We start from the raw sequence: 25153 nt of genomic DNA, 5'->3' as shown, positions 1-25153 counted from the left end.
TAATAAAGAAGAAGGATGCATTTGGGCCGGGTGCTCTGAGTGTGGTCTTGCCGTATGCCTGGGTGGTAAAAGATGCAGTGGGATCATGAGGCTGAGATCAACATGACTCAACTAGTAATTAAGAATCTCATAGAGTGTGGCTCATCAGATAAGAGCAGCTCATATTTTCATTTAAACTCCAATCTTATATCAGTCTAAGGGGGAGGGGGGCATAGGGTAAAAGAAAAAGTTTATATTGGCACAGAAATGAATGTTGTGAGTCATGTTGTGCAATGCCTTTAGGGCTGAAATCTTGTTGCTTTTGTGCAGTATTTGACTTTAACCTCCCTTTGGGAAGTGCAGTGGGAATTGGAATAACACATAAAACATATTTTTAACATGGACATTTATGACATTAATCAATTTGTCCAAATGCTTTTTATGGCCATTGTGTATACAAATATTAATTTGTGTATATCCTCCACTCTGAATTTTCTCAATGAGCATTGGGGATTTTGTTTATTCCGTTTTGCAACTAAAATCACTTCTCTTGCTCTCTGCCCTCCACACATGTGAACAGTAATTGCTAGTTAGTAAAGGAAAATGACAATTTACATGAGCTTTCCATTGTGCTGTGATCACTTTTCTTTTCACCGCATGATTTCCTGTCCTCTTACTCTCACGGAAGTTTGAGAGAATGACTTTTGACTGTTTTTGCAGTTCAATTGTTAAAGTCACCATGAAATCAAAATTAACAATTCTTTTTTTTAATGGAATATTGCAGTGTTTATTATAAATGATTTATCCGTGCACATATTTTTTTATTCAGGATATGCCCTACTAATCTTGAATCAAAATAACTTACCCCTCCCTCTTGCAGCGACATTTCTTATCTTCCCTTATGGCGTTTTTATTGGCATGATGGCGGGATCAATCTGTCACTCACATAAGAAATACATTATAAAATACTTCATAAAATCTATCCTGTTAACTCATCCATTTCTAAATATTATGATATTATTGATGAAACGTGCTCTTTTTGTGGTTTTGTTAAAGAAACAGCTGCTCATTTATTTTGTAATTGTAGTATAACCAAAACATTTTGGGCTGAAGTACTTATGTTTTTAGCCATACTAATGTGACCCATACCTCAAACCTAAAATAAGATATTTTTTATTATGAAAACCCAAAGCTGCTGTCCCTTGAATATGTTGTTAATCTCTTTATCTTGTGTGAAAAATTATTTAACAAGCAAAAATGACTTTAGTCTCCTTTAAGTGTTGTTGTAGTTAATTAAAAGAGATACAACCAAAGACGTGAGTAAAAAAAAAAAAAAAGATGTTTTATTAACAAAGTTCGGGAAGAGCACGTTCAGATAATTAAACCTAATTAAACACATATGGAGCACATTCAGACAATCAAACCTCATTAGACACGAGTGGACCACACCCTGTTAATCAACCCAATCAACGAGGTAGAGGTGTAGGCTACTGCAAACTTACCTCCGTTCGTTGACAGTTTAACAGTATCCCTCCACCACCCCATCTCCTCACTTCTAGCCCTAAATACTCTTACGACAACGGGGGACTCTGGGTTCGGGCAAAATTTCAGAGCTCGGAGCCCTCCCCCAGACAGCACGCCAAATACGCATAATCTTTACTCTGTTAAATTGATGTAAGGGTGAACTTGTGAATAATAATAATAATAATCTGTCATTCACATGAGTTCGCAGCAGACAACAATCCAATCAATTCCCGATGGACAAAATCAAGTCCCGCACAACATTTCTTCTTGTTCGAGAAGCCGTTTCACTCGGATATACCAACGCATTCTCATCCTAGGGCGTCATATACTGACACTTTTGACATTTCGTCTACATCCAACGCACATGGCACCCTTTAGCGTCAATATGACACGCACAGAGCTTTGTTCGGTTATGGTTGGGTTTAGGTCTGGGGTAGGGTTAGGGTTAGACCGCTAGGAGGCGCCTTCTGGCCCATATCTATCTGCGTCTCATATTGACGCTAAAGGGTGCCATGTGCGTTGGATGTAGACGATAGGTCAAAAGCGTCAGTATATGACGCCTTGGGATGAGAATGCGACGACCCAAAACATAATGACCACCTGCATATATGCTGTTGGTCTACCACGTCTTGCCAAACAGTGCAGACCCACGAGGAATGCACTCTACAAGACCCCTGATTGTGTCCTCTGGTATCTCGCACCAAGACATTTACAGTAGATCCTTTATTCCAAGGTGGAGCCGCACTGGATTAGACTTTAGAGGAATTTGGAGGCCAGGGCAACACCTCGATCTCTTCATCATGTTCATCAGACAATTCCTGAACAATGTGAGCAGTGTGGAAGAGCGCAACATCCTGCTGTAAGAAGCCACTTCCATCAGGGAACACCGCTGTCATGATGAAGTGGTGTACTTGGTCTGCAACAACGTTTAGGTAAGTGTCAGTTCTGTCAAATTGATGTCTAATGACCAAACACTGGGATTCCCAACAGAACATTGCTTAGAGCATTACACCACCGGCTTGTCGTCGTCCCACAGCGCATTCTGGTACCATCACTTCCCCATGTGATGTAAAAGAAAATGGGACTCATCGAACAAGGCAACCTTCTTCCATTGCTCCAAAGTCAGTTCCAACACTTGCAGGCCCATTGGGACTTTTGGCTGTGGACATGGGTCTGCGACTAAACAGTCCCATATGCATCAGGGTGCAATGCACTGTGTGTTGTGACAGATTCCTCCTACTCCTTCCTAATCATCATTACAATTTTGTGTGACTTATGCCACAGAAGGAATTCTGTCAGTTTGCTCAGGACAGGATAGCCTTCGTTGTCCTTGCGCATCGATGAGCCTTTGGTGTCCAATGCCCTGTCACTGGTTTGTCCCTCCTCAGACCACTGTTGGTAAATTCTTACCTCTGCTGACCGGGAGCAGCCCACAAGCCTTGCCGTTTCAGAGAAACTCTGAAGTCTGACCATAAACATTTGGCCCTGTTTTGGTCAAAGTAGCTTAGTTCTTCATTCTGGGCCATTTCTCCTGCATGCATCCAACACGTTTTTCAAGAAAATTATTGTTCACTTACCATCTAATCTACACAGTGGCCATAATGTTTTGGCTTGTGTTTTGGCTGTACATCACTATAGGAAGGAATTGGGACTAAAAACTTCCATTTAATGGCAACATTAATATGCAGAAACTATGAATGAAAGAGATGTTGTTGCACAAGGATACATCTTTGAAGTCCATCACACAAAATTATGGATTTTATATTGTATTTTTATTGTTTTTGGTACATTATTTCTCTATGCACTCACTTTTAAATTCGAGCCGCCAGGTGCCCAGAATCATGTAAGCTATTTGGCTGACAGTTTATAACAATAATGTCTTCTGCTTATTGAATTCTTGCCCCATGCACGCATGGTTAGTGTGTAGCTTCAGGCAAAAGCTCCTGTTAGTGCAGTAAAGCTGCAGGTCATTTTTCCAACAGCCCCTCTGATTATTTTTTATGCTGAGTTATTATTGAATTTGCTGTTTTTGTTTTTGTTTTTGGATGTGTATTATGAACAATGTCAAGCCAGGGTTAATTTTTATGAACGCTTTACTGCTTCTGTAAAATATGGGTTTCTCTCACATGGAAGAAGAAGAAAAAACACTCCAGATGTTCATTTATCCATGTCTCTTTTTTTTAATGATATCTGCTTCAACACAACTTCTTAGCTGTTAGGCATTGATGAAGGAGTAAGACCATATTATGATTGCCATTTATTATCTTTTTGGACTAAAACTAGAACTGTTAATTTAAGTGATATCACTTTGGTATGGTCACATAAGTTTAAATACAAATATTATTTTGTAAATGAAAATGTTTGAAACAAGGGAATAAAGTAAGTATAGTGCTTATAGTCATATGACTTCAACATCACTGGCACCATGAGAGAGACCCTGTGAAAAACTGTAAACTGAACACATTTTAAAAAGTGCATCTTCAAGCTTGGTTAAATAACCTATGATGTAATTACTGTAATCAATCATTTTATTGCTTGCTAAACATATTCTCGAACAACTGAGAAATTCAATTATGTTAAACGTATGGGTAAACAGAATATTTGCTGGTTTATTTCCAAACAAATTAGTTATTATACTGGATTATATCAATGGCTTCTCTCAAATGTTTTACTTCCCCCACCTTTTAGAGTAAAAAAGCCATTATTATTGCTGAATCAGAAGCCTTTAATTGTCTAGATATTTGTGAGGCAGGTTTGCATAACACTGTTCTGTCACAGGATCCCTAATTATTAACAACACTGACACAGAGACGATTATTCCCACAGAACACCTGCACAAAGGGTGGTCATTTTTCATTCTGCTTCACTCTCATCAATATTTGCAGATGCGTAAGGCCTAATTATATATATTATCCTTTGCTTTCACAGGATTATTCTGTGTTGGAAAAGAACTGCTTGTTTATTTGCCAGTAAGAAAAGGGTACCATGCTCTTGTTGTAGTGAGATCAAAATAAATGACCTTGATTTCATGCTAAACAAACTGTTATTCTTCCACATTTTTGTCTTAGGTTCACTGCGTGCTGATCTGTCATAATTGTACCTCAGCAGAATAAGTTCATTCTGAAAGGGCACTGCAAAACACTGATAGTAACTCAAACTATTGACCCCTGACTATTTTTTGACTAAAGGTCACTAAATTGACCTTTTAAGTTACATGGTACCTGGCTGTGCAGAGCTACATGTGCATTTTTTTTTGTAAGAAGGGACAATTAGTCACCAGTATATGCAATAGATCAGACATGGAGATCACACTAAACTTTGGGAAGAAATAACAGATTAGGTTATTTATTAATAATGGGTATGTAGAGCATTTCAGCAGTAACAGGGACGACATGTTTTGAGTTTGAATTTGTGTTATTACCAAAATGTTGCCATTAAAGGGATAGTTTACCCAAAAATGAAAATTCTACACACTCTCATGTCAAATCTGTATGACTGACTTTTTTCTGTGGAACGCAAAGCAAGATATTTTGAATGTCTCAGTGTTTGTTTGTCCATCCAATGAAAGTCAATGTTGTTTTGAAACACTGACTTTCATTCTATGGACAAAAACTTACTTTCTTTTGTGTTCTGCAGCAAAAAGAAAGCCATTCAGTCTGAAATGACATTTACTTGTAGAGTTAACAATCCCTTCAAGAACCACTCTAATAATATCACAAACTCATTCCACATTTACATCAAAAACAACGTCAAGACTAGCCCTAACACAGCGACAGACACGATGGATTGTTCGTTTGCGGGTTAATATTTGTGCTGTGAATCTGTAATGTGAGTGCTACGTTTTGCACTTCTTCCCCAGGGATTTAAAAGCTGACCAATTAATCACACGCACACACCATGCACCACTTCTTGTATATAAAGTGAGTCTTGAGTGCCCTTTGCAAAAAAAAAAGTTGAGAGGGCATGCAAAGGTTTCCAGGCGAGACCTCCCTCTCCTGACAACAGCAATCACTCATAGTTGACTTGGAGCAACTACATCATCTTTTTGTTACAAGAGCACAAATATTCAGCATTTGGAAAACTGGACACCTCTTGCATGACAGGTGAGTTCTGTTTTTTTTCCCTGTCTGGTGAGACTTACTGTGTGCACCACATAGTCTTTGACTAAAACTGTCTTCTGTGAGTATGGTACAATTTCAATCATTTGTTTTACAATGTCTGTCTTTTTTACTTTTTGCTCAACCTTTTTTTAACGTCCTTTTTAACCGGTCGTTTCATTAACTTCTTGTGAATTCTACATGGTCAATATTTGACTGAAGTTGGCGGAGCGTGTAGCTCAGAATGCGATATTGTTGGAGCTTATTTAACATTTAACATGTTTTCTTCGCACGGTACATCAAGTCCAGACAAGCGATGAGGTCGGTAATCGTTTGAGCTCTGATGTTCACTTCATGTTGTCATCATATTTATTTAACACACCCGATAAACACTGCTTACTCGCGACGCTGCTATCAACTGCGTGCACTGCAAGCGCGTGATGTCAATTGTAAATAATGCAGTATTGATCGTTTTTAACTAAATGACAATAATGTGAGCCTCGTAGTTTTTTCGCGTCGCTTGCAGACAGCGTAACGTTAGATGGTTGCTTCAAACCTCTGAATGCCGCATCATGTCCACGTTTTCCTGCGCGTTTCTTTTCGTACTGAACGTGAACAGGGTTTGTTCTCTCCAGACCGACCAATTGACATGAAACGAGTTCATTCAGACACGTGCATTGACTGCGGTTGTGACCTGTCATAAGGGTTCTGGAAGAGCGTTTGGCAATGACGGTAAATGAAATACTAACGTTAGTTAAACTAGACAGAGGTGTAATCAGTGCAAGAACGAACAGCACATCTATGTGAATGGTAGGCTAGTAAGTAAGCATGGTAAGAAGAATAAAAAAGAGTCAAATTGGACTGCGGTTTGTTTGAAATATCATGGTCATTACAACACCGTGGTAACGAGATTCCGAATCTTTAATTAAATTAAAATGGGCTCTTAAAGCATTTTCCAATAACTGCAGCATAAAATATCTCGTAAGACTTTATTTAAAGCTGCAGTCCGGCACTTTTTTGGGTTTAAAAATATAAAAAAAGACATTTTTGAAAAAAAACGTAACCAGCCAGTGTTCAAAACGATCTGCTTGCCTTACCTCGATTCAAAACGGTAAGCTTGTAATAATGATTTTAATTCCAGTGGTACTGGTGGATTTCCGCGGGAATTTCGAGCATGTCTTTGCGTCATTACGTCACTTCTGTACACATAGAGAAGGAGTCCCCGGCTAGCGTGTGTGGATGATGGTGGAGATTTAGCTTAGCACTTTGTATGGCGGATCCCGAAAGTTTAAAGCGACAATCACCAGTGACAACTGGAGATTCACCAGTTGTAAAACCCAAAGACTTCGGACTTCAGAGTGGCTACAGAAAAAAAAATATTTTTCACGTTTTGACGTGATATAAGCAATCGTTAGATTTAATCAGCATGATATAGCTACTGCAATGCTTCCCCCACCCCCCGAATTTGGTCAGAACAAACGTGAATGTTACTTACTTGTTCAGATGACATTTTCCGATGAAAATTCTAATGTTGACCCTTTCAAAAAGTATACTCTGAGATTGCTGATGACAGTACAGTATCCACAGCGACGCGACAGCGACAGGTTCCCCTCGATACATAGTGTTCATCCGCGCTGTTTCATGCCGATTTACTACCCACGCACAGTTAATAATTCCGCGAATAACTGCAATTGCAGATTTCTAACAGAGATGGCGACAAAGAGGAAAAACGACGGACTGCAGCTTTAAAGGTGACGTATAACACATAGCCAACTACATGTAGGCTAGCCTACTTAGACTACTACAACAATAATTTATGCATACAAGTTACTAACCCTGAACCAAACCCTAACCGTAACTCTCATCATGTAGTCAATTAATATTACTCAGTAGCCTACTATTTGAGTAAGTACAAAAACCATGTCACCTTAAAATAAAGTGTAACCAAATATAGTTTTTATAAAGTCTTAAAAGTGGATCTTAATTGGACAATGATGTGCATGTAAACATGGTCAAGCACTGTTCATTGTACACAGATTTTCTCTTGGTTTGTTATTAGGTTAGCTTACTAAATAGACATTATGAATTACTGTTTTTCCAGATCATTGATTTATTTTTTCAGGTCAGTTTGACTTTGCAGAGCAGTGTTCATCGGAACGTACTTAAATATACTTTGCCATTATGGATGGTTGCTGAATGGGGAATTGGCAGGCTTGTTTTTGAGATAACTCCATTTGTAAATGAAGACCTTAACAACAAATATTTGTCGCTGTAAAAATAACTCCCTCTAACACCCTGCACCCTCCCTTCTTCTGCTCCCACCACAGCTGCTGGAGCTGAAAAAATGTTTTGACAGTGCTTCGGGATAACCATAAACCTAATTGTCCATAATAAGCCCACCAGTTGCTTGTTCCCTCATGCCATATTTCCAATTTACAGTTCCAGTTTTTATTGCATAATATTTCATAATAAACAATATTATTAATTTCACAATGCTAGTGGATATACATATTTGTTTATACAGATTAATCTAATCAGCATAATAACATTTGCACTTAAATACCTGTATTTTTATGCTTATTGCTTTGATTTTTCGAAGGTTTGTACTGGGACTTTCTCAAGTACCATAATCAGAAAACAGACAGAATCAGCTTGTGGCCAAACCCTTGTCGTGATTGCTGAATGCATCAGGGTGTATTTATGAAAAGAAAATCTGCATAGGTCAAACAGGAAATGACAGTGTTCAGTTATAATTTACCGTTATAATAGCATCCTTGTAATATGAAATTAAAACGTACTGTTTCAGTGCTGGTGGCTGGATTGCATGTTGTGGAACAATTCAGCCGTGAATTCACGTCATCGCAGGATCACGGTTATCCATTATTTCATAATGTTCAAGACTAGGATTACGTTTATATGTTAAATGCGTTATGAAGACGTCATTTTGCAATTAAGACTATAACCTCAGGAAACAATAAAGATATGAGGCAAATTTCCTAGAACAGTGCTGGACATATAATCAGTTAAACACAAACTGTTGTACTGCAGTTTGTCACAGAGACTTAGTAACGTCCAGTGGTGGCTGAGGTCATTATCAGGATAAAGCGTATCTCCACTGATAGAAGAAGCATGCGAATTTGCTTGCTTAAATTTTCTTGTTTTGGCTAGAAAAGCTACTGAGCTTCTCCATATTTTATTATTTCATAATTTAACTCTCGACTTTAAAGGATTAGTCAATCAAATAACTAGTTTAAAGTAATATTCCAGGCTCAATACAACAGCAACAGTATTCCAGGCTTAATAAACAGCATTTGTGGCATAGTGTTGACAATGACAAAAAAAGACTCATCTCCCGTTTTCTTTAAGAAAAAAATGACAATGGATTACAATGAATGAGGCACTTATAATGGAAGTGAATGGAGACAATTCTTTGAGGATTTAAAAGCAGAAATCCTAAAATTAAAACTTATTATTATTACTTATATGTATTATTTGAGTTGTAAACCTGTTAATGTCATTCAGTTGTTTAAGGGTTTATGTTTTTTTCAGAAACAAGGTTGTAAAACTGGATACAACAGTACACAGAAAAGGTTAATATACAGTTGTTTTCACACTAGAAACATGTTAACTCGCATATTGTTTAAGTCTTGTGACGTTGCTATTGAAACAATGAGTATTTTAACGCTTACAGATTGGGCCCCTTCACTTCCATTGTAAAGGGGTTACTTAATGCAACCTATTTTTTGGGGGGACATTTTTTTTTTTTTGTCAAAATAATAATCAACATTATGCCACAAATGCTCTGAAATGAGCTTGTACTGAACCAAGAATATTTCTTTAAAGTGTTCATTTCGTCTATCGTGAAAAAATTACGGTGACACATTTCAGATTTTGTATCCAACACTGCTATTCTTTCATATAGTCAAAATGAATCGGTGAATAGAAAAATCAACTTTGTTTAATGCATATGCAACTGCAAACTGTCACTTTTGTGCACACTTAATAAAATAAAAACATGTACTTGGATGTGTGTATCTTTTCAAATGATTCTTGGAGTTAAGGCCATAGAGCTGTATTGTTGAGTCATGTCCCGTCGGTCACATGTTTGTCAGAGGGCTAAAGGAGGAAACTTAATCGAGGGGGGAGGGACAGCTATCAGTGGGTGCCTCAAGGTTGGAAGTGAACGGCATGTGTGTGTGACAGATAGAGAGAGAGGGACAGAGAGAGGTTAGGGTAAAATGTAGTGTGCTTCTACTTCCAGAACAGCTTTTCTGTTCTCCAATCACTGCCTTTTTTCACCTCCTGTCCCTCCTCCTCCTCTGTGTCTTTTTCTTTCTCTGTCTTTCGGTGGCTGTTTGGCTTCAGTGGGTGTTTGCCATCACACTACAATGACTGCTGTAGCTGTAGTCTGCCTGCAGTGAGCATTCTGAGGTAAGTCTGTCTCTTACTCTGTTTCTCTGTTAGCAAAGCTTTTCTTCGCTATAAAACAAAGAGATAGTTCACCCCAAAATGAAAATCATTTTATCCTTATGCTCACCTTTATGTTGTTCTGAACCTGTACGCCTTTTTTTCCACACCATGGAAACACAAGAATGTTGTTAACCAAACCATTTAGGTAACTATTGACTTTCATGGTATGGACAAATAAGATGCACTGAGATGCTCTCCAAAATATCTTCTTATGTTCCACTGAAAAAAGTTAGCCATTAGTTTGATGTCTTTGATTTTCTGTTGGATATTCATTTTCATAGAAAGCGTATGTTCATATTTTTGTAGAAGAACAGCCTCATAAAGTGTTTGCAGTTGTATTTTGCTGAATTGAACTGCAGCCCTTCCTGTTTTACAAAGTGTTTCCTGCTGGAATTTTTCAATTTCGCGCACACTATCAGGGAGAGAGGAATGACACGCTTGGAAATATGCTTGAAGGAATCGTAGTGACGTTTTTGCCTGTTTTTGTTGTTGTTGTTATGATTGGACTGTGAGAGATCTGTCTCTTTCTCGCTTTCTCTTTGGCCTCTCATCCTCTGTGTATATCCAGCCTAGTGAAGATGAGGATCTAGAGTTACTCTTGGTATCAGAGCAACAATGACTTTGGCCCAGATTAAGATCATTAGATGACTCAGTGATTCTTCTAATGGACTGAAATACTGAAGGATTTACTCTGACAAACAGCTGCTTTTTCTCATTAACAAATCTGCTCTATTTAATGCTCCTGTAGCTCAAATAGTAGCAAGCAACATAAAGATTTTGGCTTTGATTTCCAGGGAATGCATGGACTGATAAAATATATTAGCTTCAGCTTGAATGGATAATAAATCCCTTTGCCAAGTGAATACATGTAAATGCAGAAGAATCTAAAGATAGTGCTATCTATGTAATGCAATGTTGAGTGTCTACACGGCTCTGACTTTATTTCTATTTCCGACTGTCTAGTGTCATCAGACAGGCAAATAGCACAAATGACATAGCAATAGGCAATGTTATGCGATAATTGCATGCTGTAAAGAAACTGCACTATTGGACTGTTTTGTTAGAAACTATAATTTATATCACATACTTCTGTATTTAACGTTCACATGGAAGTGGTATATGAGCAGCATAAGAATAAGCCTCACAGTGTGGATGTTCAAATAGTCTCTGGGGAGCATCTCTGCTGAATCACTGTCCTCAGTCACCTTTAGAGTACAAACACACAGTGGAACCCAAAAGTCTGCAGATACATTGAAAATCTGGGCTTTTTTGTTTGAATATAAATGAAAAGAAACATTTGACAATAATATAAAACAAAAAAATATTGACACAATTAAAACAAAGAAAAGGTAAGCGAACTAGTGCATTATTGTTTGAGGACACATTGAAAATCTTTTTATTTATTTAAATCTGCACATAAAGCATAATTTTGAATAAAAAAAAACTAAATTAAGCAAAGAGATGCTGTGAAATATTTGAGATTGTACAATATTTCTAGGTCTTCAAATAAGCAAATTGAGGACATTGACCATCCTTTGTATAAAAGGACAGATTTTCTTGTTGGATCATTCTCAAATCATGCTGGACATGATCATCAGGTTTTGCACAAACATGTGGAGTTAAAGGTAGGGTATTTCGGAGAGGCTAGCATAGCAAGCTAATTTAAAAGCATAAGATAAGATCCCAATAACATAAACAACTTAAAGAGCATTGACCTGTACTACCTGACTGCTGCAGATTCATATCGTCGTTGATCGTCGTCCATTGAAACGCATTATTCGAGTCACAAACTGCTCCGAGTATAACATCACAGGTTTCCATCTCTTCCCAATTACGGTAGTTATAGCGTGAAAGCAGCATAAGCTCCTTGTTTTGGCTCAGGAGGTAATGTAAAAGGTGATCGGTGACTGACGTCTGTCTAACTCTGCATAGTATGAAAGCGCTGATGATGTGTGACGTCTGTGCGACCAGGTGCGCGGAGGTATGGACACGTCCGAATGCAATGATTAGATGAGCATTTTATTGTCCCTGTACGTCTTTCACAGACGATATTTAAATACATTTAGACCACTTTACTCAGTGATTGTATGATGTGAAGAGACGTTCAACCAACATAACAAAAAATATTTCTGGAACAGATCACATAAATCACCTGCCTTTAAAGCAGCTTGAGTACTGCTGTCATTAAAGGAAAAGGCCCTCTTAAAAAACCTGGTTTCACAGACATGGCTTAGACTAAGCCAGGACTAGGCCTTAGTTAAATTAGGACGTTTAAGTAGCTTTTATAAACATGCCTTAAAAAAACATTACTGTTGAGCATCTCGAGACAAAACAATGGCGATGACATAGTTAAAGGTATATCAGTGCAAGTTGCTTTCAGTTAAGACAACTGAAACATGCATTTTAAGAATCAAGCACTGTCTGTGAAACCAGGAAATGAAGTACAAGTGCACGAACAGGGCACCTTCACCACAATGTGGTCATATCCTCAACACATGGTTCTTAACCATATCATTGCACAGTTTAACATGGTACGTTGATGCAAATAACATTTGTAAAAAAAAATCTTTGAAGAACTTTATGTCCTAATAATAAAGGAAACAGTGCACATGCACTCCAGCTATTATAACTACTCAGCCTTGAAAAAAAGTGTTCTCTGTTTAGGCAAGTGCATGCTTCACCAACGTCACACACATTACTTAACCTTTGAATGGAGGGTGCCACAGGAAACTTTAAGAAAGAGTCAGGGGAAGTAGATAAGCTGAGACTGCAGTGGCAATGTTTTCTCATATTTAGGCCTTCACAGGTATGAATTATTATTTTGAAGGTGTTTGTATTCCAATGTTATTCTCTCTTTATTTTTTTGAATTGCCATATCGTTTTTGTAATGGCTCGGTGTTAATCTGTTCTTTATAAGTGGAATATTTTAAAAAGTACTGATGGTTCTGTAGGAAGAAATGCATTATTTGACCTTTCACGTACTGTGACCTTTCACGTACTGTGATCTTACACCTGCCTACATCTTTATCGATTTGAATAAGGTTATGGCTTCTAATTTTGGTGTTTTCCATTGACAAATGTTGCAGAATTTCCTGTGACCTGGCCAATTTATATGAAATGCTGTTACTGTGATATTGTATATGAGCTTTGACCTTGTTGTTGACTGATGCTCAGACAGATTTACAGTGTCTGAATATCTCTCTAATGGAGCGTACAAACACCAAGTTGAAGATAAAATATAGCATCGAAAAGCACATCTTCTAGCTTTCAGTTTTCTTGAGATTTCAAGAATGGGGAAATGCCTTTCATGGAAATATGATTTATATTTCACAATTGAGAATGTATTTTTAAACTTGAGAATGTGCATATGTGATGTTGCAATCGTTTATATGAGTACAAATTATTGTGTGGTTTACTCTCATCATAATCTAATGAAATGCCATATAAGAAATGCCCAGTAGAAAATTGTTCTACTGGGTCTTTAAAAGACTTCCAGCAATATGCATTTACAGCTATTCACAGAATTGATCATTTATGTTACTATTTAACTATATGGATCTTTACTTTAGGGCTTTAAAGCCATTAATGGACAGGCTTTAATAGCCATTTAGGATTGAGAGCTTACTCAGTGCTGCATTTCTAAATAAACGTAATTGAGGAAAAAAAAAAAAAGGTTGTCTCTAAGACATTGCTGAATGTCATTGTTGATATTATTTAAATCGATGTGTCATGGAACTTTTAACCAAGAATATTTTATTTTTCTGTGTATCACATCAGGTTATGCTGCCCGAAAGTTCCCAGTTGAGTCTGAGTGAAAGAGAAAAGGGCTAAAGCCAGCGCACTTTACAGCATCACCCACAAACCTGACCATAAGCAATGAGTGACCCTCAGGACGCCAGTGACGTCCCTTCTGCCGCAGGCTTGACAAGACATTTGGTAAGTAATTTTTTAACTTGTTCATGTTTTAATTTTTAGACTATGATGATCATTAAGCAGTCATACGTTTTGCTGTACGAGTTTTACATCCATATTACACACTAAATGTTAGTAAATCTGGCGAGTTTACAATGACCCTGATTACTATTTTATGGCATATTCCTGCTGTAAATTATACAGGGAAGTGTTTCAGACTGATTCAAATGGGTAAATCGTCTTTTTGAACTATTCATAGAAGAACTGCATCATAAAGAGTCATTCTGTTCGGGAATCGGACTACACTGGTTGCGCTGTATGTTTTTGAACAGACTCATAAGAGTCCTTTGCTTGTGTATCTAATTACACTGGTCCGTTGTATGAGTTTTTGGCATACAGCCCTAAAGCACAGCTCAATAGAAAGACATTTTGTAGTTCCACTGTATCCACTGTAAAAAAAACACACAAAAAAAAAAACACAGAAAATGTATTGGTAATATTCTGACAATTTAATGCACAGTGATGTTTAGGAACATCATTAAGTTCCTGTTCGGCTGATTTGTAGAGACTCTAGCAGTGGTCAGATCTCTTATTGAAACAATTGCCATTTATTCTCCTCAGGTCTGATTCACTAGAATAAGATTTAAAAACAATCAGTGTAACCATGGAGACAGAGCCACCTAATGTGCCATACCCAGAAATCAATTTACATCTGAGGAACATGTTGTGCTATTATACAGCTGTGATGAAGACATGCTGTGCCGATTGTGTCTTGGTTTTTAAATATTTTTATATATGTCCCTGAGAAACTGTAGTGTTTTAATTAGCCTTTATCTGGGTGGTTTTCTGCTCCTCGTGGCTTAATGGACTTCCTCCTTACGCTCAAGGTGGGTACAGGGGCGCTCAGCAGTGACAATCGAGAATTTAAACCTACTATTAACAAAACTGTTATTGATCAAGGCTCATATTGATGACTTTTCAGTGTGAATAATGTTGCATAATAGCTCCTTAAATAATAAACTTAACTGGAATAAGACTGTAATTACTTTAACCCCCTGTTTCACAAACAAGGCTTGAGTCTAGTCCCAGACTAAATACATGTTTGAGCTGGTTTAACTGAAAGCAACTTGCACTGCCATCTTAAAATGAGTCAGTGCCATTGTTTTGTCTCAAGATGCACAATAGTAATGTTTTTCTAAGGCACATTTAAAAAGCTACTTAAATGTCCCAATTAAACTAAGGCCTAGTCATGACTTAATCTAATCCTTGTCTGTGAAACCAGGATTAAATGTCTTCTAATTTAGGTTATATATCAGTGTTGCAGTGAAAATTGCATTAATATACAGAGAAACAAGGGTTGCAAACAAGATACACACACTGCAAATATATTTTTTGTATTGTTTAATAGTAAAAATAGCTTTAAACAAGATACATTTGCATCAGAAGCTACATTTTGTAACACATGCAGGGCTTATATTAAGCCAGGATTAGGCCTTAGTTCAATTAGGACATTTAAGTAGCTTTTATAAACGTGCCTTAGAAAAAACATTACTTGATGTGCATCTTGAGACAAAACAATGGCACTGATATATTTTAAGATATGTCAGTGCAAGCAAGCTTTCAGTTAAAACAGCTCAAACATGCATTTTAGTCTGGGACTAGACAAAAGCCTTGTCTGTGAAACCTGACAATTAAGACTTATTTTCAGAAAACCCTGAATTGATTATACTTTTCTTACCCCCATTGAAATTGTTCTAGGCATAAACCTAATTTATTTTAAAAATATGTAATTCATTCATAAAACTATATTATTATTGTGAAATACATATTTCCTTAATTTCAATAATTTACTTAAGTACATAAACTATGAAAATAATGTTTAACTATAATAAGTGAAGTGTAGTCAGTAATATGTATTTTTATGTAAAACCAGACAAAATTCCTAAATAATGAAAAAATTCAGTGCAGTTGATTAACATTCTTCTAATGATGTCAGTTTATTATATAATTTCATACATAAAGTGGAAATTGTCACAGGAAATGGCTCTTAAAATAAAGATCTCTTCAAAGTGGGTGGGACGGAACATCCTAAAACGTAATTTTAATACCTGATTAGAAGTGTGATTAGATGGTGTTTGAAGATTATGCAGACGATTAGGTTTTTTGTGTGTGTGATGAGATGAGATGAGAACAAATGTCAATCAGCGGATTCTGTGTGAAGTAATTTTCTTTCTGGTAAAACGATCATGTAATTCTGCAGGATCGCAGCTCATTCATTCATTGTTCCAGAAATTAAAACGGTGCTCAGATCTCACAGAGGCAATTTCACTTCTGTGGGAAAATGTAAGTCAATATGAGTCTCTCACTGTGTAGATGGAGAGACGGAAGTGAAGTGATAGGAGCGTCACATTTCATCCTTTGTAAAGAAAAAAGAAAAACCCTGTGTAGAGAATTCAGTATTCAGGAACACAATACTTTGAGTTATATCAGAAATATTTGAGTCAGGTGTCCATGATAGAGCCAAATCAGAAAGGTGGAATGTGAGTGTGTGTTTACAGGGGCCTCATGCACCTGGGGAACCAGTAGCAGTAAGTAAGTACACATACTTTTTATCTCGCCGAAGGCACCAAGGTAGGACTGCTACTGATTCCCCAGGTGCATGAGGTCCTAACCAGGGCGTCACAACAAGATTCCAGGGACGTATTTTCATACAACTTTAGGGATTTAGGGATTTGGGATAATATACGATTCTAAGCGTACACAATCAGTTCCATCCATGTTTGATATTTAAAGGGGTGGTAGAATGCCCTTTTCACAAGATGTAAAATAAGTCTTTGATGTCCCCAGTGTGTGTATGTAAAGTTTTAGCTCAAAATACCCCACATAGGCCCTGTCCCAAATGGCACCCTAAGCACTCGCGGTCTTCCTCTGAGTCCGCACTTTCGTGACGTATAACGCCTGCTTTGACTGTCGGGAAGAAGTCTGCTGCGGAGCCGGACTCGGAAAAAGTGCGCATCGAGGGCGCAAATCGATCGCAGAGGGGGCGCTCACGAGCACCCTTCTGAGAGATAAAACGACAAATGGGACACGTACCCTACGGTCTCACGGACTTAACGGACACGCCCACGCGGGAGCCATTGTAAGTCCACAAGACCGAAAGTGAATATGAAGTGTGCCATTTGGGACAAGGCCATAGAGTGTGGAGCTACAAGACAAAAATCGTCCATCTTGCGCATGTTTACATAGAAAAGAAAAACAATTGAAAATCAGAGCAAAAACTTTCTGTGTGAACAGTCCTTGGGTCTGGTGGAATGGGATCAAAGGGATATATCAAGTATTCCAACTTTACTTGATATACAGTGAAATTTAGTTGTTTTGAGAAAAGCAGCTTTGATATTTTGACTTCTTTTATGTTCCAAAATATTATGCAAATGACGTGTGAAAGGTGAAATGTCATTGGACGGACCAAATTTAGACATGTGAATGGGTGGTTTCAGGCACAGTATTTTTTTCTTAAGAACTGGTAGTTCTTCAAATAAGAAGAAGACGGCGCGTGTAAGGGATCGGGATTTGACTATAGATATGACCGATGATGTCATAGGCTGGGGGTGTAGATAAGTGTCTGATTACTTCATGCTGCTTCCTTTACTTGACAGCTACCTAGTGTGGTTGCCATGGTTATACACTGCAGATACCTTTCGGTGTCCTGACTGTCAGCTGGTCACTGTGTATTGTGTTTTCTGGTCCACAGCATTGGGTATTTGGTATTCTGATGTCTTACCAGGCTTCTTAACAAGGCTAACCAACAGCTTTATAAGGAAGACAATGCTTCATCTGTGTCCTCGACACGTTTAGCATCCCGAACTTGACTTCATGATCTACTTGAGTAACAGCCTCTGTGAGTGGCTGTAGGAGTGTTGACTCACTCTCTGTGGCATAGGGGGGATGAACTACTTGATGCCGTGTCTTGGTTAAGCGTGTGCGTGCCAGAGCCTGGTATCTGTGGGCATGTTAGTTTTACCCGGACAGGGCCCCTCCTGTCAAAACACTGAATTAAATTGAGCACAAGATCACAAGCCTTAGTTTATCCTCAGGATAGCATACCACAGACAGCGGGGGAGAAGACACGGAATGAGAGAATGAGCGTAGAGAGAGTGAAAGAGAGCAGACGTCCATAAACATATACAGATATGTAATGTACTGTGCAATACCTGGAGGAAGAAATCCATTTGCGTTCACTTTTATGTCATTGGCAGGTAATTAAGTGGCGCAAGACCCCTGGAAGTGTGTGATTTGAAATCTGACTTTATGAGCACTCATTTCTGCATCCAACTTTTCTTTTTACCAGTCACCTGAGCTGTAAATGCAGTGTGACTGATTATTTGGCTGATGACAACACTGATTCACTGAAGGCAAAAGTACATTTCATTATTTCTTAAGAAAACAAAAAACAAAAAACTAAATTAACAAAATATTTGCAAATCAAGTGTTGTTTGCAAAATAATGTATTTCATCAGAATGCACAGGCAATGTTGAATGGCAGTCAGTGGATTTTGGAGCCAGATTGTGTAGTTCCAGCATATACTAGCAAGGGTTATCCTGGCAAACCTTGAGCCCTTGTTTTACCACATTATTTTTGTTCCTTGTACTGGGCTTTTCTTGCGTGAATACATTACAGTATTGATAAGTATGGACCACATAGCTTGTTTATTGAATATTACAACAATCAGTGATAAATTGTATTTGTTTGTTTGTTTATCATAGTTTAATTGGAATAATTAATTTATGATGGAATTTCCTTTTTTTGGTCTTTCCTTAGAATGTCTTTTGTATTGTATTTATATAATATTTATACAAAGTATTATCTTGCCATTTAAAAGTTTGTGATCGGTAAGATTTTTTTAAAGAAGTCTCTTACGCTGCAAGGCTGCATTTATTTGATCCAAAATAAAATATTGTCAAATATTATTATAAATTAAAATAAATTTTCTATTTTAATATATTTTAAAATGTAATTTATTCCTGTGATGGCAAAGCTGAACTTTCAGCATCATTACTCCAGTCTTCAGTGTCACATGATCCTTCAGGAATCATTGTAGAAACATTTGATTATTATCGATGTGGAAAACAGTTGTGTACAATTTTTTTTCCAGGATGCTTTGATGAATAGAAAGTTCAAAAGAACAGCATTTATCTGAAATAGAATAAGAGGTTTTTGTAATATTGTAGTAATATTTCACAATAGTACTGTTTTTACTGTATTTTGGATCAAATAAATGCAGCCTTGGTGAGAATAAGACGTCTTACAGATCCCACTTTTGAACGGCAGCATATATTTTCTTCTCTTTTCTCCTTATTTGTGTTTAATACATCTTAAATAACTTTTTGTTTTGTTTTCTTATGCATCTGTCATGATTATTAGATGATAATTCTTAAATCATTGTATTATGTAAAGCACTCTGAATTACCATGGTGTGTTAAATGTGCTATAAAAAGTCTTACCTGGCTATAATATAAAAATAAATTGAGGAACCCGAGAATGCATGTCTGCTAATATTTTTCTCCCTGGTTATGTGTAGCCTGTTGCAGTGCATTCTCCCCCCCAGCGATGTGACGATGATGACGAAGGGGACCTGAACAAGACTCTGGGAGTGCAGCGCTTCCAGCAGATCCTCACTCCCGCCCCGCGCGTGCCCATCGAACAACACCGCACATTTAATGAGGAGGACTTTGAGTGTGAGAGCTTGACTCCCTATTTATAAAATTGAGCTATTTGTCTCCAAATTTGAATATTTTTTAGATGGGAGTATAATAAGAATTGTGTTCCCCTGAGAAACTTTGCAGTCTCTGGCAAAACATTTAGCATTCTTTCCCAAAACTATTGTGTTTCCTGAGAATCTTTGCATTCACTCTCAAAGCCTGAAATATAGGTTTTCATCCTACCTCATATTATTTCCATCACAAAAGTTTTCTGAGGGAACGGAGAAGTTTTGTGAGAGAACACACTATTTCCTCCCATCTATTTTTTTTTTTTTTACCATCACCATGTCCCTTAAGGGGCTCCATGGTGAGGCTCTTCTAAGTCTGTGATGTTTGTGGTATTTGTAGATCACCGTCACACCTCTCTACACGTTCACCACCCTCTGTCTAAACACCTCCCAGAGGGCCGGAGGAAAAAGCCCGGGAGGAAACGGAAGGACTCAGGACGGAGGAGGAGTTCATCCATGGGAGCAGCTCCCCCGATAGATGAGGATGATGAGGATGAAGAGGTGGATGAAGATTCCTGCAGCCAGCAGGACAGAGAGGGCAATGTCACCACCACACCTACACCGGACACGGACACAGAGGTGGTAGAGCGGGCAGAGGTAATCAAGGCTCACATACACATACACACACAACATGTTATGACCTTGCTAACCTTTCTCTCTTCGGCCTGCAGTTTTTTGTATCACAAGATGACCCCAACTCCACTGTAAAAAAGAACGGTAAAGCCTCGCCTCATCGAAAACTGTCAATTATACCCCATTCAACACTTCACACCAGTATCAGCATCCCAGAAGATGTTGCAACAACCGTGTAAGTGAACACGCACGCACACATAGATTACCTACATGTATGTGCTCACCCTAACCTTGTTCTGTTAACTTTGCAGGGGCAGAAATTGGGCTCGTAATCTACCCAATGGCAGACGAGTGTCCGCACCATGTTTGTTTCCAAGCTTGAGTTCTCCAGACGGCAGCTCTAAGCTCGGCCGCAGTTATGATCTGCAGGAGCGCCGCCGCACGGGCAACATGACGGGCACTGCGCTAGCACACTACCAACACATGCCCACTGACGAGAGCGAGGCACAGACGCTCGCCACGGTTGACCTGGATGGCATTAAGAGTGAGTATGTGTTTGTGTACAATCTGACATTAACTTGACAATGTAAGACTGGACTGGAGAGTTTTAACATTTATTTATATTTAAATATATTATATTTTATTATATTAGGCACTGTAAACGAGTAGACGAATAAAAAAAGTTAAAAAGAAAAGTATTTATTTGAAATATTAATCTTTTGTAATAAAACTGAATTATTAAATGTTAAATGTTCTAAAAAAATAATATTTAATAATTTATAATATAATAAAATATTTCCGAAATTCCCCTGAAACCTGTTTAAATGTCTTCTAGGCCTAGGGTATATAGTATACTATTATATATGATATATTATATTATATTGGTTTTTAGTTAGATCGTTTTTCAGTATTAAGTAGTATGCATTTCAGTAGATCATAGATCATCAATGACGTGTTTTGAGTGCAGGAAAATTTATTTGTTTCCCCAGCTTCTTTTCTGTTTTTTCTAAGGTTACAAAGGACTTCTTTATTTACCTTTCTGTTCTCAGTCTTCTGAGAATAAATCATGTTTTCAGTCTGTACATCTAACCATCTATGGCTGTGATTCAGGAATGTGGACATTCTCAAAGGGTACAGAGCTTCCCACTACAACCGTGCCTTTGACGTCTCTTTTGTATCCGTGTGTGTGTGTGTGTGTGTGTGCTGAATATACAGACAATTTGACCAAACAATAGATCATTTTGAGACATAAAATTGAGTCATGTTCTAGTGACCGCTCAGTGGAGTTTTTCAGTTTGTGTTTCTGTGTTTGGATGCTGAGTATTGTGTGTAATGTAGCCAGTATTGCCAAGGAAAGGTAAGCACTAAGTTACTGATACTCACAGACCTTCTGGTGTGTTACAATGGATTCAGTGTTGTACTGACTTGTTTGTTGTTTTCAACTCTTGGTTTAGTTAAACATTGTCTTGCTGGCTTTCTTGCAGGTCACAGGTTTGAAGATGTTCCTGGTGTGCGGCGGCACCTGGTTAAGAAGAGCGCCAAAGGTCAGGTGGTTCACATCGGCAAGGACCACAAAGAAACCAGCAGTCGTATCCGGACAAAGCTGGATCGAACCCCACATGAGGTGAGACGGCAGCCAACTAGATAATCTTTCTCCTGTCCACTTGGAGCTGTTTTCTAGGTGTTGCATTATTGATGAAATAAATCAAAATATTTGCATATTATGTCATCAGTATCACCTTAAAGCTGAAGTGTGTAGTCTATATAGTGTCACTAAATGGAGTTGTAAAAATATGATTATTAAAATCTTAAAGTCCCCCTGTGGTGAAAATCAATTGTTTATATGTCTGTGGTGTTTTTAATATGCTTTAAGACAAACCATGTCACCACCACTGCTGAGTATGTTCTCCTTAAAACGGCGGTGAACCAAAGACAGTGGTTCTGACGTCACAAACTACATTGCAACCATTCATGTCAACGTGTGATTGTCAAGAGGTGAATCTCTGAGCTGGTGTGAGTGAGTGGAGGCGGGGCTAATAATCATATTCATATAACCGCGTATACTAAATGAGGCAAGGCTGTACGTTTAAGCTATTTTAAGGCATGAAGAAAAATATTTTCAAGGAAAAAACGTTTAAATGTGTGTAATTTTAGTGATCAAAGATTAGTTTTAATGGATACAATTATTGACTACAGGGGGACTTTAAAAGGGGACACTTCCCTATCTGTCACTGGTTGGTCAAACATATAGCCACACCTCAAACTCACACGATTGGTTGAGTCAATATTTCTGTGTTTACCTGGTCAAAATGCTCAAACGAAAAGATTTTTAGGAAATCAACCCAGTAATAGTTTAAATATCTAGCAAATTGCACTCTTTTAGCTTTGGAGTAGGAAATACGGTAATAGTTTTAGATTGCATGCTGTACAAATAAAGCTGCAGTATCACTACTATTGGCTCACTGAGCCTGCTGTTGTTTATTAGAGGAGATCATGGCCCTGCTACATGGACCACAGGGTTCGTCATGCCAAACAGCTGAAGGTAGGGCGGCAGAGAGCTGGTATGATTGGTTTGTGGAACAGCTGAAGCTTGCGTGTGGTGTTTAACTACCACTTGTTTGCTGATACCACATCTGTACCTCTGGTGTTGTGGAAGGCAGAGAATGGTCACAATATCAGAACTGTATAACCAAGCTCATACTGGCAAAACTGTACTCGCATAGAGCTGTTCAGTTATTAAATAATGGTACTTTTTTGATTTATGAGTAAAATAAGTTCTTAAAAAGTACTTAAAGAGACTTTGATGTTTTGTGCTACAACATAAATTACATGCAGTCATTATGTGGATTAAAAACTTTTACAGATTTCACAAAGATATAAGTTTATGTAGTTTTCCAGTCAATTATGTACCATTCAAAAGTTTGGGGACAGTAAGATTTTTCCAAAATAAATAAATTTAAAGGATGCATTTAAAGGATGCATTTAATTGGTCAAAAGTGACTTTAACATTATTACAAAAGATTTCTATTTCACATAAATGCTGTTCTTTTCAACTTTCTATTCAGCAAAGAATCCAGAAAAATGCCTTTCACAAAAATATTAAGCAGCAAAACCATTTTCAAAATTGATAATGATAATAATAAAAAATCTTGAGCACCAATTAAACAATGATTTCTGAAGAATCATGTGACACAGAAGACTTGAGTAACGGCTGCTGTTTGCCACCACAAGAATAAGTAATTTGTTGAGGATATATTTAAATCTAAAACAGTTTATTTTATTTTAAATTGTAACAATATTTTACAATATTACTATTTTTACTTTATTTTTCTTCATATAAATGCAGCCTTGATGAGTATAATATTTCAAAAACAATAAATCTTACCAAACACAATTTTTTTAATGGCAGTGGATCTTATCTTAAATTGCTATTTTCAAAGCACACAACATATTCAGGATTCACAGCTGAGGTTTGTAGTTTAAAGTCTCTTCAAGTAGTGTTAACCACATACTGTATTTTACCCATTAATTTAAACCTCTATTCTAAAAAAATTTTTTTTTAGAAATTCCTCAGGGAACTTCAAATGCTTGAAAGTAGTTTTAGGACAACAAATTGAACAGCTCTACTGACAACACAACAACAGTTGAAATATGCAGACATTTTTGGCTGGCTTGCCTGAAAAGATTGCTCTTGTCTGAAAGAACTGCAGAGACAGTCTGCTTCCTCTAACAAATGTTATAGCATTACCTGCCATGATGCATGAACTATATAAGTACAATTTTTTGCTAAAGGTTGTGATGTGTTGTAAACTTTTTGCTTTAAACGTTTTGCATTTCAAACCTGACTCAATTAACACGTACTTTCTTATAACTTAATCAGATGATTTTTCATCAAAATAGCTGTATTGGAAAGGTGTATAAGTAAGTTCATATACATTTATGAGTGTATGTGCTCTCTCAGGTGTTTGTTGAGCTGAATGAGTTAGTGATGGATAAGAACCAGGAGATGCAGTGGAGGGAAACGGCTCGTTGGATAAAGTTTGAGGAGGATGTGGAGGAGGAGACCGAACGCTGGGGAAAACCTCATGTAGCTTCTCTCTCATTCCGCAGCTTGCTAGAGCTCCGCAGGACCATTTCACATGGTGAGAGAGAGGACAGAGACAGAAATGACTGAAATACCATTATTTTATTATTGAATCAAATATAACAATATTTTATTTTATATAATAATATTATATAATACTAAATATTTTATTTTATTAAATTGTTTTAAAATTATTTTATAAAAATATAATATGTGAATTGATTGCTTGCCTATATACTTTTTATTCCATATATATTTAAAGAGGACCTATTATGCTTTTTTACATTTTTAACACTTTTTAGCTTTTGAGCATGAAGAAGTTCTGTAATGTTAAAAAGCATAAAGTCCACTCTAAAATTAGTTATTCTTTATATCAGTAAGCGCAGACTCTGAATTCCCTGAAACACTTTGATTGTAGCCTTGAGTTTTTTCACAATATTCCTCATTTAAATCGTTTAAATAAAGCGGGAGAAAGAGAGTATGTTTTCTCCATACATAATAAAACGTAATTTTGTGGAAATAAAAAACATGGAAATAATATTTATCCTCTTGTTTAATATTTTTATTTACTTTGTGTCAGTGTCGTAGTGTTTTTTTAATTTCTTTTTTATGTTGTAGAGTTAAATAATTAAGATCATTTGGCATAGTAAAATGGACCTGTAATGCGGTCAACACCTGCCTGGAAAAAAACTACTTTAGCCATGAGTTTCCCTGAAAATAATTGCACACCTAAAAACGTTCGTCAA

General features: G+C 37.3%; 1 protein-coding gene across 4 annotated transcripts in view; it reads left to right on the top strand.

The window, feature by feature from the left end:
* The first annotated feature begins 5393 nt into the window (after positions 1–5393).
* The window catches only part of slc4a2a (solute carrier family 4 member 2a), a 29306-nt gene continuing 9546 nt past the window's right edge, over positions 5394–25153 (top strand). The window contains exons 1-10 of one of the 4 annotated variants that reach the window (XM_079613512.1): positions 5394–5606; positions 9966–10031; positions 13848–14006; positions 19562–19718; positions 20091–20347; positions 20422–20558; positions 20635–20867; positions 21808–21947; positions 22809–22865; positions 24285–24465. In XM_079613512.1, coding sequence (XP_079469638.1) covers positions 13947–14006; positions 19562–19718; positions 20091–20347; positions 20422–20558; positions 20635–20867; positions 21808–21947; positions 22809–22865; positions 24285–24465 — 1222 coding nt within the window. In that variant the 5' untranslated portion in view covers positions 5394–5606; positions 9966–10031; positions 13848–13946. Of the gene's footprint in view, positions 5607–9894; positions 10032–13847; positions 14007–19561; positions 19719–20090; positions 20348–20421; positions 20559–20634; positions 20868–21334; positions 21455–21807; positions 21948–22808; positions 22866–24284; positions 24466–25153 lie in introns of those variants that run through there. The other 3 variants (XM_079613510.1, XM_079613511.1, XM_079613513.1) reach the window with 3 other exon arrangements.

Source organism: Phoxinus phoxinus (genome assembly GCF_949152265.1).
Source record: "Phoxinus phoxinus genome assembly, chromosome: 5".
Lineage (NCBI taxonomy): Eukaryota > Metazoa > Chordata > Actinopteri > Cypriniformes > Leuciscidae > Phoxinus > Phoxinus phoxinus.
The sequence above is the reverse complement of the archived record's forward strand: the minus strand, read 5'-3'. Positions and strand labels throughout refer to the sequence as shown.